This window comes from Poecile atricapillus, chromosome 1 (assembly GCF_030490865.1).
Source record: "Poecile atricapillus isolate bPoeAtr1 chromosome 1, bPoeAtr1.hap1, whole genome shotgun sequence".
Taxonomy (NCBI): Eukaryota; Metazoa; Chordata; class Aves; order Passeriformes; family Paridae; genus Poecile; species Poecile atricapillus.
Window position 1 is genome coordinate 56088344 of NC_081249.1, and position 14684 is coordinate 56103027.

Consider the following 14684-nt stretch of genomic DNA (forward strand, 5'->3'; position numbering starts at 1 on the left):
CCCTGAATTACAGTTTAAGCTAATTCAACACACACAGAAGCTCTTAAAGCTCTGTGACAAGACACAGTGTTATCAAACTTGAACTCTGAATTGTCTGCCAGCAAGAATTAACTATAGTCCAAGATCCTGTTATTTTCTTTCCTCAGCTCACTCCTTACTGGAGAAATGAGTTGAGAAAACCTGCAAAGTGGATTTTCAGTCTCCACAGAACAAAACAAACTATACAAAAACCAGGAATATGTATATTTATGCCTTAGTAATAATTTTTGCCTTCTTATATCTTTATGCAGAAATACAGCACAAGATACTGTAGAAAGAGGAAACTAAGCTAAACTATAGGCTTCACTTCATAATTTGAATTCTTAAGGAATTAGAATAATTGTAAGCAAAGAATCTGTAAGAATTCCAGCTTGTTTAGAGAACAATCAGTTAAGGCCATAACATATATAAGTGAAACTACATACATACATAGGGAACACTAGAATCTTTATTTCCTTCATACAGCAGCAGAAAACCAAGAAAGGTAACTGTAGTGTAACTCGGGTGGAAAAAGGCCTATGACATTACTAAGGAAATAGAGAATGGAAAACAAACCGAAGACTTACTTGGCTTTGGGGGAAAATGTCACAAGATAAACACTTAGACTACACATTTTCATAATTTATTAAGGTAAAAATATCCTACAAATTAGAGAATAAAATTAAGACTTAGAGTTTAAAGTATTATCTTGACTTTATTTTTTTTTTTTCTCCACAGAACAAATTATTAAGTGATTCAGGAAGGTCCTTTCAATGCTTTTCAGTTGTTAGTATGATTTTACATTGTTTACAAGAAAAAACAAGCAGTTCTTATTTCTACAATGGTATTTCAGTGACTTTTTTTTTAATTTGGATTAAAATACTTTAATTAAGTGACCCCTGCTACATTGAGGGAACTAGTGGAATACAGTATTGTAGTGTTACATACAGGACATTTATAAGAACTCTAGAATAGTGGAATCCAAATGCAGTTTTATTATTAAAAATATTTATGATTTGCATACCTAGCACATATTTTTCAGGCACTAAGAAAAACAATAAACAGTTCTAGTGTTCTTAAATGCATTTATATTGGTATTGTATGTGATTATTGAAAAAAATTCCCCACTACCTTTTGGTTTACCTAATGTAAAACTCAGCTTTATCTTCTAGCCATCAGAAAGATAAATTGCTGCATGTCAGACAGACTGAAAACCAAAAATCACTTAAAAAGGTTGCCAAAAGCAGACCAGAAGCTGAGATGCTTAAATAATATGTAATGTCATTAAAGACCAAAATAAGGTCACTGTGGTACTTTGGCTGTTCTTTCAAGTGAGTAGCCAAGCAATGTTTTGCTTTGCTTTTTTTTTTCCTCCCAGTGGTATACTTTCATCTGTTTCTATTTGTTGGGCAAAAAATTAAATTCAACATGAGTACTAAATAAACAGTACTAAGTATTAAGGCTAAATTTACGCCTTAATAGAGTTCACTAAATCTTCTCTCAATATCGGCATCTCTTTCAAAAAGGAGTGTGCATTAGGACATCAGAACTCACATACAGCATATTTCTACAAGTTTTCAGTACAGATAGAGAAGAAAGATTAAGAATCATGTAATCACAGAATATGATGAATGGAAGGGACAATGATCATTGAGTCCAACTCCTGGCCCTGTACAGGACATCCCAAGAATCATACCATGTGCATGATAGCATTGTGCAAATGTTCTTTGAATTCTGTCAGGCTTGGCGCTGTGACACTTCCCTTGGGAGCCCGTTCTAGTGTTCAACTATCCTCTCAGTGTAAAATCTTTTCCTGATATCCTCCCCTGACTCATGCCATTTCATGCCACTTCCTTGGGTCCTGTCACTGGTCACGAGTGAAGAGATAGGTACTTGCCCCTTCTCCTCCCCTCACAAAGATGTTGAAGACCCCAACAAGGTCTGTCGTCAGTTTCCTCCAGGCTGAACAAACCAAACTACCTCAGCCATTCTCCACAAGGCTTCCCCTCAAGGCCCTTCACTATGTATTGTTGCCCTCCTCTGCATGCTCTCTAATAGCTTAATGTCTTTCCTATACTGTGGTGTCCAAAACTGCAGACAGGTGAGGCCAAAACACCTCGAGGTGAGGCCACACCAGTGCAGAGCAGAGTAAGACAATCACCTCCTCTGAGTGGCTGATGATGCCTGATGCCTCCCCAGGACATGGTTGGCCCTCCTGGCTGCCAGGGAACAGTGATGACTCAACTTGCCATTGACCAGGAACCCCAGGTCCCTTTCTGCAGCACTGCCTTCCAGCCTCTCTTTACCTAGTGTATACACTCAATCAGGATTGCCCCATCCCAGGTGGAAAATTCAGCACTTGTCCTTGTTAAACCTCATACATTTGGTGAGGGCCCAGCAATCTGATTTGTCTGGGTCTCTCTGAATACTGTCTCTACCCTTGAGGGAGTTGACAGCTCCTCCCTATTTGGTGTCGTTGGAAACTTATTCCTTTGAGACTTATGTCTAAGTTGTTAATGAACACAGGGCTGAGTATGAAGCCTGCAGAACCCCACTAGTGACAGGTCACCAAAATTCTGATGTCACCCTATTCACTACAACCCTTTGCACTGGACCTGAGAGCTGGCTGTTCACCCAGCACATGATGTGTTTATCCAGCTGTGGGCTGGACATTTTGTCCAGGAGGATACTATGAAAGACAGCATCAAAAGGTTTACTGAAATCCAAAAAATTACATCAACTGGCTTTCCTAGGTCAGCTAGATAGGTTACCCTCTCATAGATGGAAATCAGGTTTGACAAGCAGGACTTTCCTCACACAAAGCTGTGCTGTGACTGATAAGTGCATTGTCCTCCAGGTGTTTTTCAACACCTCCCAGAATAATCTTTTCCAGGCTTTTACAAGGCACTGAAGTGAGACTGAAAGATCTGTAGTTTCCAGGGTCCTCCTTGCCCTTCTCGAACACTCGGACAGCATTGGCCAGCTTCCAGTCAGCTGAGACCTCTCTAGATTCCCAAGACCACTCAAAAATCATTGAGAGAGGTTCTGCGATTCCATCAGCCAGTTCTTTGAGGATTCTTGGATGAATCCCATCAGGCTCCATAGATTTGTAGGGATCCAGCTGGACCAGCAGATCCCACACAATTCCAGTGTCAGCTGGGGTTGATGATTCTTACCGCCATGGTTCTCCAGTTCAGGGCACTGAGACTCCCTTGGTCCGTCATCCATGTTGAAGATGGAGGCAAAGAATGTGCTAAACCCCTGTGCCTCATCCCTGTCCCTGTTTGTGAGATGACCACCCTCATCCTGTAATGGGCTGATGTCATTTTTACACTGCCTATTTCCATTAATATATTTTAAAAAAACCTTCTTTTTTTTTATTGCACATTTCTGGCAGCTTCAACTCCAACTGAGTTTCAGCCACACAAATTTTCTCCCTACAGTGGCAAGCAGCATCTCTGTATTCTTCCCATGCCACCTGATCCTGCTTCCACTGCACATACACCTTCCTTTTTTGCTTATTTCCAAGAGAAGATTGCTGTTCAGCCAAGCCAGCCTGCTTGACTTTGGACTTTTGGGAATTGCTTGCTCCTGTGCTCTTAGGAGGAGGTGATGTTTAAAAAGTGACCAGCACTGATGAACCCAAACACTTGCAAAAGGGACTTTACTTAGCTTTCACTTCTGGAAATTATCTGGAACAATTGAAATAAAAATCAGCATACTATTTCCAGTAATACATGTTCCTTGGAGCCAATAGCATTGATCAGTGAAAGAAAAGTAATGACTGAAGTCAGTTTAAAATCTTTTTACTTCTCTTGTAAAGAGAAAATAAAACCAAGTTACTTGAATCTTAAGTCAACGAACTAAGCAGCATGATTTTACATTTTACATTCATGCATGCTATCTAGATTTATATACTAATAAGAACACTGAGACAAAGAAAATTGACCAACAGTGTTCAGATTAAAAGACAAACCTGTGTATCAGTAAGTGATAAAGAACTGCAAATGCATAATGAGGATTATGCTTAGCACCCAAACACGAAGAAGCAAAGAGGTAGGTCCTAATCAACTTTCTTCTCCAAAAATCCTATAGCTGCAAGGACCTTCTAGCAACAAAAGAGTAATTTGTCAGAGAACAACCCATTAAAATGATGTTCACTATGAAAATGTTGTTTGGCATTTATTTTGTGTAACTGTAATGATCTGAAATTTCTTTGTTTGAATCTATATAATTCAATCAGGCTACCATGAGAGAAAAAAAGAACCTTGAGAAAAGTATTTTTCACTTCTGAATGGACTGAAAGTCCTTGGAGATTCCTCTTTTGTCTCCAGTAACAACAGAGGAAGCCTCAATGACTCGATCAGGATGCAGCATGATGTCAGGACTATGGTACTTACTGTCAGAATCACCTCTCCATAGTTTGTCCCACCCTTGTGTCAGCTTTAACAAACTAACTCTGAAATAAAATAAGCCAACCTAGGTGAACAAAAATGTGATCCATTTCATTCAACTCATCCTGTGGCTACGTGACTGACAATCCAACATGACAGGAGAGGGATGAGGAGGAACACATGATTAAACATAGGCAGGAGAGGCAGGGAGAATGACTACCTTGCTACTAAGATCAAGTAGGAAATGACACCTCACTACAAGGGTCAACTTAGTCTTAATACTAGGCCAAGTTCTTAGACTGTGAGAGCTAACACTCAGTGGTTTAAAGTAAAATAAAAGCCACTCCTCAAAACTGTAATCAAATGAAGAAAAGTATGATTAGTAACCCAGAAAAAGGGTTTAAAAATTACAGTCATACAGTAAGTAACTAGCACCTTACAGGTCAGCTAGTAAGAAAAAAAAAAAGGGGAAAGGTAAATTTTCATACAAACAATGACGCAAAAATGCATCAGCTGGGAAGAGTTTCAGGTATCTTTTTAAGTACAAAAAGGCCATCTTAGAGACATCTGAGAGCTACAGGCAACAATACATGTTAAAAGACCACTGGGAAAAAACAGGAGTTGACTGTTCAGCCTCTGCAGCAGAAGCAACATGGTTCTATGACCCGAAAGCTAGAAGTTAAAATAAAGCACAGTCAACTCATCATTAAGGAGTCAATATGCAGATGTATATTTTTTTGTGCAGCCTTTTATAGTAGGAGCAAACAGCAAAGAATTGTGCATTCCTGATATATTTCTTTTAATCAAAATGTATCTCTGCTTCCATGATATTCACTGGTACAGCCTTTTGAAATGTCCAACTTCCATAAGGCTAATACATTCTAAACTTCATAAAACAGATTTTGATGCATACATGACCACTACAATATTTGGCAAAGAATCATTGAAACAAGAATAAAATCATGATACAAAATAAAGGGATACAGATGTCTATTTTCAGTCATACATACACATGTAGTGAAAAGCTTCAGAACATGTTTTAAATGACTGTTTCCTAATCCTTACAGAACAACATACAATGTACATGAAATAAAACAAAAAATTGGGTTGAATAGAGTAAGTAACAACTTTTAAGAGAGAAAACATGCATAAAACTGTTTGGCTGACAGATCAATTATTCATTTTCAAACAATACAATTGAAATTTATTATACAGGAAGAATACCACATCGTAATACATGTCTATCAGGTTTCATATAGACAACTAAAATCTGAGATTTTGTTCATGTATTTGCGCAACTATTTTTCTACACATGTAGGTAGCATTCTCTGCATGAGTAGGCATTAATTGCTTTAGAGTTACATATTTTGTACAGACTATGTAGTTTATACTTTTTAATACAATTTGTTATCACATACCCATGTGTCTGCATGAACAGGCCTGATGTTGCTGAGAAGCACCTCCTCATAATTTCCATAATCACTGAATTTAACCACTGCAGTTGTCCCAGAAGAATGGAGCGCTTCAATTTCTGCCCGGTAGAACTTAAAAGAGAAATTTTCAAAGGTCACAAAATAAAAACCAGAAATACCACAAATACTTAACGATTTCCTTTTCTTATATGTCTGTGTGTGTGTGTGTGTGTGTGTGTATAATTAGTCTTAGTATTATATTTTGTTTTAAACTTGTACCAGATATGGAACCAGATATCTTAAAATTCTCATGGCAGACTCCAAGGACATGGCAGAATGTATTTAGAATACTCAATGAGAAAATACACAGCTTATGTAAGTAGACCGTGCATTTAAAAAACCTGTCTTCATCTCTCTAAAAGCAGAACAAATTAATCACTAACACGAATGCTGCTGTATACAGAGAAATGGTATTTTAAGATGCTTACTCAAAATATACATCTATAAGTGCTTATCAGTCATATACTGATATGGCTTGTATGTATGTACTTGTATACCTACCTTATCATATAATAAAACATGCCAAAAATGTGATGAAAATATGATAAAACTGTCCATTCATAAAGTCCTTTTTCTAAACACAAAACTTGGTTTTTTTACATTTATGCAAATATAGTTTTCTTGAAGGTATGCAATCATTTCTATCTGACTGAACACAAAGAAATCACTGCGTCCTAACATGGTTAAGCTCAGTACTGCATTTTATCATCACATTTCAAAATTGTTCAAAGTGAGCAGCAGCATTTACTTTAACTACCAAGAAACCAGTTACTTCCCAAAGCATATCTTCTAATTTGCTGAATACGTAAGAGTCTGGGATTATCTCATATGTATTTATCTTGCAAGATTTGTACTTTCCAAAATTTCAAGATTTCATTTCACAGTAATGCAAGTATGCTTCTCAAAATAGGAAACAATTCAGTAGTATGCCATTATACTTCACACTAATCCATCCACTCAAGCTACATATTCCTATTTAAGAAAGTCAACTGACTATATGCTGCCACTACCAAAAATCCTGCATGGCCTATCATTGGTTTTAGTCATAACAGCAAAAAAGAGAAAAATAAAGTTATGCTGCTGAGCTAATAGACAAAAAAATTTAAAAAAAAGAGGAAAATGCTTCTAATAAATGACAAAGTAAACAAAAAATATCAAAAAGCAAAAAAATGTGTGAATAAAACATACTTAAAGAATAACAATATTTAAGGTAGTTCTCAGTTTATCAGAAAGGGTCAAAACCCAAAGAAGAGTGGCAGAGAACTCTTGAACAGATGACAACAAATCAAAGAAAACAGTCTAAAACTTCCTTAGTAAAGGAACAGAAAGCAAAATGTCCTGATGCAGGAGAAATCTTATTAATGGGAAAAAGAGCTGAATATAAAGTATTTAAACTTTTAAAAAATCAGTAATATAAAACTGTCATGCAGCATAATTAATTTGTCCACAAATTCTTTAGCTAATAGCATACAAGTGCTAATCAAATTTAAGCCTTTTGCTGTTTCTGTTCTGTAATGATTGAAAGAAAACCGGCAGGTTTTTACAGCCCCATTCCTGCAAACTTTATTCTTCCTTTGTGCTGCTAAAGGTTGTGCACTGACTTGTTCCAGAAAAAGGTATTACACATTTACCATTATAGATATTCTAGACAGAACAGCATCCTGGTTTTGTTCCTCAGCAAAGAATATGGGCACCTAGACTCATATTCATCCCTTCAAATTTTTGGCACCTAAGTCAAATGCTTCAGTGAGGAGCTTAAGTCACCCTGAACTCCACCTACACGAGAGAAACAAGGACTGGATTTAAGCACTCAAAAACTTTCGTGCAATGAATATAAGTGATGTGTCATAAATATAAAAAACAGAGCATGAAGCTAGGCAAGAAGGACACTACAAACCTATGAACAAAGGCCATGTCTTTGTAGCAGTGTGCTAAATATCTCCCACATGTGCATAAGGGAACATTAGAGGTACAATTTGAGATAATTCTCATTTGGCAAAGGCATACCTTATTGTCTTCCCAATAAAGAGCAAAACATTCATCCCCTGGTCTCCAACTTTTTCCATACTCCATGTGAATCGATGGTTCCACTACTTTCTCTGGTTTAATGGGCCCAGTTCTCCTTTTGGGACCGGTGTTGTAATACAACATTTTGTCATCAAAAGATGGGATCGCAGTGGGTCCTGATGATTTGATAGGTCCTACTCGTCTTCCCTTCTGATGATGCTCAGTATCTCCATTTGGTACAGCACTAAAATTATCAGTCCTACTGGGATTTTGGTAATCATTATTAACACCAAAATGTTGCTCACTTTTTACCATAAAGGCTTCACTACTTATTGTTCGTGCCCTCCTATCACAAAAATTTTCAGAATTGTGTGTTTGGTTTTCCCTTTTCCCACGTTTCTGGTTATTGTTGTCTGTCACATCTTGAGCAGCAGAATTTTCCTTGAATTCTGTGAAAGACACTCCTTTTCCTACTCTGTTTTGCATGTTGTTATCCCTTTTTTTGAAAGTAATATCACTCTGGTGAGTGGTTATGGGATAACCCAAATCCTTTGACCTATCATTTCTAGGATAATGTCTGTCACTTTTATTTTTTTCATCTGTCCAGTGTTCTAAAGAGCTATGCCTTTCAGGACCTCTGTTTCTTGGTAACCCACCACTTTCCAAAGCCTGCCTGGAATTCTGAAAATCCTTTTGAAAACGAGGGGGTTTCTCATTCCTTGGTTGTCTCATGTCATTGCGAGAAACGTGTCTTGAATGATTCTCTTTGATGCCATTCTGTTCTGTATTCATAACTTTGTGCTGTACTTGATGTGTTGGCTGAAACTGCAATTTTGGTTCTACAAAGAAAAAAATTATTTCAATTAACATATTTCACACAAATACATTTAAGAAATACTGTTTCACACTCTGATAAAGCAACAGTATTCTTTAAAAATGTATGCATCTTTGTGACATGAAATGGAATGGTACACACAGAATTTAGCAGACACATTTGAAATGCAATTCCTAGTTATTGGAAAATATACAGTACTCTAGGCTGTACTTAGAACCAAACCACCAATGAGCAAGAGAAAAGCCAGGCATAAATTTCCAGGAGATTACTCGTTTCTCCCCATGGACATGAATAACCCACTTGAGTAAGAACCATTTAAGACAGAAAAATAGAATTCCAAGATGGAGAACGGAGAAGAGAGGAAAATGAGGAGGAAAAGGGAATACTTCTAATCTGAATTGAAACTTTCTCTAAAAGTACCCTGCTAACAGCTATTCAGGATGAAAGAGAAAAGGCAAGAAACAGAAGCAATAAAATTAACACTGCTGGCATAATGTAGATAACAAGAATAGTAGCAAAACCCAGGACTCTGGAGACTCTGATCAGTGAGCCATAACAGCACCTGCTCACACGTCACCTTTAAGAGCTTCAGCTCTTAACTGATAAGAATAAAGACAAGATTTTCATGAATATCACTAAAAAGAGGAAACATGCTATGGCCTGCTGGAGAGGAAAGGAGCTGTGGGTATCTGTGAAACTTTTTATGGAATTATGAGCTTTTCAGGCAAGCATGGAATTTTTAATGGGTTGTTTAGATGAAGAGCAAAAGAAGGGCAGAAATGAAGATGAACCCAGGGGAAAATAAAGAATAAATGAGATTAAACAGGAGAGCTGCAAGAAAGTAGATTCCTGGTCAATACAGTCCTGCATGTGGTCACTGTAACCTGTCTCACCTCCTTATTAAATTCTCTCTCTCAGTTCTCTGTCATGTATGTGAGGGGACATGTTTTTAAACCTACCAGCAAATTTGAGGTAGGATAAACTGGTAACTGGGACGAAGAAGACCTGGCAGCTAAATACTGGAGAGACCATGGGTCTTAAAGGCCATCTACCAGGGAGGTCCCAGGTCTGGGCTCACTTAGTGACCAGATCTGTATAAAGGACATTATGTACCGGCCTGCACCAGCCAACAAGCTGGACCAGGGATGTCTGAGGTGGGTAGGAGAGGTCAGGGGTCTCATTGGCCAGGAGAGACTCAAACGTGCTGGAAGCTGGGTATGGTATCTGCTAGCAGACTTTCCTGATGGGAAAGGAAAACATAAACCCATTAAAGGGATTCATGTCTACATGAGCAATTTTGTGACATGTGGGCAGCTGCAAAGGTGTCATTCTCTTGCTTGTGTCCATGAGCCTGAGCCTGCATGGGCCTGGTGGGACTGTGCACTCAGGCTCTTTTACACTCCCATGGAAAGGAATGTTACCACTAGAAACAATGAATGCTGACACCTGACAGCAAATGTATCAACTTTCACAATTACACACTAGATGACAAGTTAAAATTAAAATGTAAATTTTACCTGCTTTTTTTTTAAAGAAAAACACTTTCAAGCATCGCATTACTTCTAGTCGTTCACAGAATTTTTATCAATTTAATTTACTAAATTGCTCAATAAGAATCTAGCTCAATTTTTACATATATTTGACATAGCATAACTTTTAGATGTCACATTTGTTTTACAAAAATGATCTGGTTTTGGTTTTTAACATGACACAAGCATACAAAAGGCTTAGCTTGAACATGATCTTGGTAAAAATACATCTTACTCTATAATTTATTACTTTGAAACCCATCACATTTTTAATGCATTAATATGTAAATATATACTACTCAGAAAGATACAAGAGTGTCATAAATATGCATTTTCTTTTTAAAAATGCAAAGATGACTTTAAATCTTGTATAATTCACGTTTTGTTGTTAGAGTAAAAGCTTTAAAGTTAGAAGTACCTCCTTATTTCTTCTTTACAAATGAGACATGAAAATACGGTTTTTCATTACTTTATATCTGTAACTTTTTACTAAATATCTTCATTACACTTTTCCACTTCTGTATAATACCAATTTTACAGACTTCCTATCATCTAGAAAGATTTAACTTCCTAATTAATTAATTAACAGTCTTTGTTCACAACATTCTTAATTTATACCTCTTCTGGTAGTAAAATGCTCAGGCTTCCACTCTTCCTATGCCCAACCTAATCTCTTAGGTCTATTCCTAATGTTAATTACACACTAAATGACTTAACAGTTCAATGACCCTTGAATGTTTTCTCCCTTGTACATACCATTACAGAAAAATGCATATAAAACTCTAACTTAATTCACTATAAACCTCATCTTATTTAATATTCTGTAACATTAAATCCATTAAATTAAATTTTTAAAAAGTCACTGCTCCAACAGAAAAAAAACAGGAATGGGTTCATGACTAGATTGGACATGGCAACACTCTCCTAGGTGTCAGGATATTAGTTTGGCTCCAAACATTTCCTCTTAAGGGCTGTCCTTTGCCCTTTTTATAAATGAACAAACTTTTCCTGAGCTGAGATGGATAGTGACAGCACTTGGTACATGCAAGGTACAAGGACTCTATACAACACAAATGCATCCAAAGCAGTTAAAGTTTAGTTAAAGCCTCAAGGAAAAAGCAAAACATAGACATATTGTTCTATAATTCAAATAAAGTTTACTGAAATTTCTGTTCAATTTCTTAGCATGTAACAAGTAATTTTAGTTATTGTCTACACAATATAGTGTGATCATAACATAAAAGCAGCAAGCTGATTTAGAAGTGTGTTGCATCCTTTGATTACAGATTTTTTTTAAATATTAGTGGAAAGTTATAATAATACTACATGTTAGACAACAGGTGAAGTGACTAGAGAATTTCAAAACAGTGAACACGGTTATTTTTTTCTATGCTTCTTTACTGCAACATACAAAGGCTGACACAAAACACCTCACTTATTTTAGTTTAACCTTAAGGTAGGCAAAATCCAATAAACTTATGTTTTCTACAGAGGTGCAGTTCTTGTGTTGAAAGCTTCCCTAGGGACCACATCATAAGAGCAGCCTTGAATGAGCAGGACACATTAACTGATTGGCTGACATTCAAGCACAAATCACCCACAAATGGAAACTGCCAAGTAACAGCAACTGTTACTTTGTAAACAGTAGTCAACAAAAAAAGCCAGGAGATGAGAATAGTACTGGTTCTTCATGTATTTGTGCCGTCTGGCCTGATCACCACAAAAATGAAGGGATTCTAAAGTTTCTTTATGAGAAATAGGGATCAAAAAAAGCATCATGGGATCCCATTCACAGGTTGTCTACCACAACTGCTTCTACTTCCTGCCCCAACTCCAAGAAACCATTAGCAACTGTCCCCAGAAAAGTAATGCTCCCTACAGGGCTATAACAAATATTAATTTGGAATTTAACAAGAAGATTTAGTAAGTTACTCTCAAAGAGCATGGTTAACCCAGTCATGATCGTTGTAACCAGAGGTTTGGAAAGATAGTCCGGAAAAAAATACACTTAAAAATTAATGATAAGGTTCTTGTCATCTACTTGGAGGTTTTGAGATGATGAGTAGCATTTTGTCAGAAAACACACACACACTCGCTCACTCACTCATGTTACCCATTTTGGCTTTTGTATGTGATGACGCAAGAGAACCATACAGGACAAATCACATTCCCCTGATTACAAGAAACCAGCAGGACCTGCTGCACTTGGAAATTCCAGCCGACACAATTTATAAAGCACTGCTCAACACACAATAGAATTTAAAGAGTATGGTTTCCCGTGGTCCTCTCCTGTGGATTTTATCATATTTAATAATGTGGCTAAATTCAATGACCGTGGCCCTTCCCACACTGGTGGGAACCACAATGTTTTGGGTTTCTCCTCTCAAACTGAATAATACTTTTATGTAACTGTATGGAAGTACATCTTTGAGACAGCTACCTCCAGGGCATGTTCTATCTGGTACTGGCCAAAAGATTAAAAAACTAGAAGAGAATTAGTAATACATTTGCAAATACTGTGTGTCATGAAGCAAAATTCCCATTACTCAATAGCTTTGTCAAGTTAAATAAATATCAATATAATTCTTTCTAAAATGTAGCAACACTGAGGAACAGGGATGTGAGTGCATGTTTCTGTTGAAACAAAACAAACACAAGCTGAGAAGAGTGATAATAAACAAGTGGACAAAAAATCTAAAACATTCTGCATTGTATTCACTACAAATTTTAACTGAATGGATTAAAGGACTTGAACAAAACCTGATAGTTTTTTATTATTCTTTAAAATGTATGAAATTTATTATATTTGTCTCCTTTATATTTAAAGATAAAATGAAAGTACAAGCTTTGTAACATATATCATCAATGCCAACATACCAATACAACAAATATAAGCCATTTTCTTGATAGTTGCAATTAGCTCTGACTGAAGTTGAATTTTTAGAATTAAGGCTGAATGAGAAATATGACTATTATTCAACTTGGATCTCTTGTCAGTATCCATACTTGCTGAAAACATGGCTACTTCATGGCAAAATTCAAATGTTACAAATTTCTTTTAACTCCGAAGAGTCAGACTTTTTTTCCCCTCCAAGCAGCCTTGCTCCAAGACATTCAAACAAATTTTGTGACTACAAAATGAAACAAATATTCTTTAATTACATTGTATTGTATTACCATTTCAAACCTTTAATTTATTTGGGATTAGATAAATTATAATGTTCACCATTCCTTAATACAATAGCCAGAGCTCTCGGTATCATCTTATTCTCTCTAATAATCCTTGTGTTTACTTATTTAAGCTGGCAAAGATAGATAGTTGTTTCTCAAAACAAAAGATAACAATAAGGAGATTAATGGAAAAAATCTTTTGGGTTCAGAAGCAGAAATTAACCAAGTGCAAGCATAGGCAGCTAATTGAAAGCAATTTTGTCTACTATTTGTGTTATCTCTTGCAGTCAGGTTTCTCTTGCCAAAATTCAAACTACTTAATTCCAATACAGAAATACTTTTGTAGGTGCCACCAACCATTCACATAAATAAACAAACAAACAAACAAATAAATAAATAAGTGGTTTAAAGCTAAGGATATGTTTGTTTTAATTCTTTGCATTTCATTTGAATAAAGCATGTTTAAAGTATGCTGTGGTTTACAGTTAAAGAGCTAGCAGATCATGGAGTCAGATATTTAATACTTTTGATAGCTGTAATTATTTAAAACAGTATTTCCTTAACTGAAAAGGAAGATAAAACATAAAAACCAATCACAAGATAACACTTACGGGGCAAAACACTGTAACTTTCTTATAACTAATATGTACTTCTTTAATAAAAAAATCAAACAAGAAACTTAATGTGCTGTCTTAACTTTTAAAAGGAATATAAGTACCTCCTAAAAAATACAAAGGTATTTAAATGTTTTTCTACTTGTTCCAAACACAAGTATGAAAAGGCACCAAGTCAAAGAAAAAAATTCAACAGTTCTGCAGTTCCTGTTCAGCAATAGAACCACCCAGCCAGAAGTGAATTTAGAAATTCTCCACACTACTAAGGTTTAAGGTACAATTAGAAACAGTAGATAAGAAAAACAAGGAGGGATGCACAAAGCAAATCAATCTTCTGTGTACTTGAAAAGAGAAATAATTCTTTTTTTCAGACACTTTCTCTCCCCACATAAGGATCACTTAAGATTTTGAAGAAAATTTGGAATAGTACAGCATTAAAAAATATTTAGCTCAGTTCAGCAAAATTTCCTTTTGTTTTCTGAATATCACATCAACTCTTGGTCATTTAGAAGGAATTACACTCTATCTGAAATGTACAGGACTTTAATGTTTGCAATAATGATAAATATGGCCATTCCAGGTAATTATCTGCTCCCAGTCATATACTAACATATAACAATAGGGGCGTGCTCATTTATTCAAAA

At 36.2% G+C, this 14684-nt stretch overlaps 1 protein-coding gene across 6 annotated transcripts in view; it reads right to left on the reverse strand.

The window, feature by feature from the left end:
• Window positions 1-14684, reverse strand: part of TDRD3 (tudor domain containing 3) — a 98433-nt gene that overhangs the window by 16852 nt on the left and 66897 nt on the right. For all 6 annotated transcript variants that reach the window (XM_058856338.1, XM_058856422.1, XM_058856600.1 and 3 more), the window contains exons 11-12: window positions 7892-8730; window positions 5831-5956 (exon numbers count right to left, since the gene is read on the reverse strand). In XM_058856338.1, coding sequence (XP_058712321.1) covers window positions 5831-5956; window positions 7892-8730 — 965 coding nt within the window. The remainder of the gene's footprint in view (window positions 1-5830; window positions 5957-7891; window positions 8731-14684) is intronic.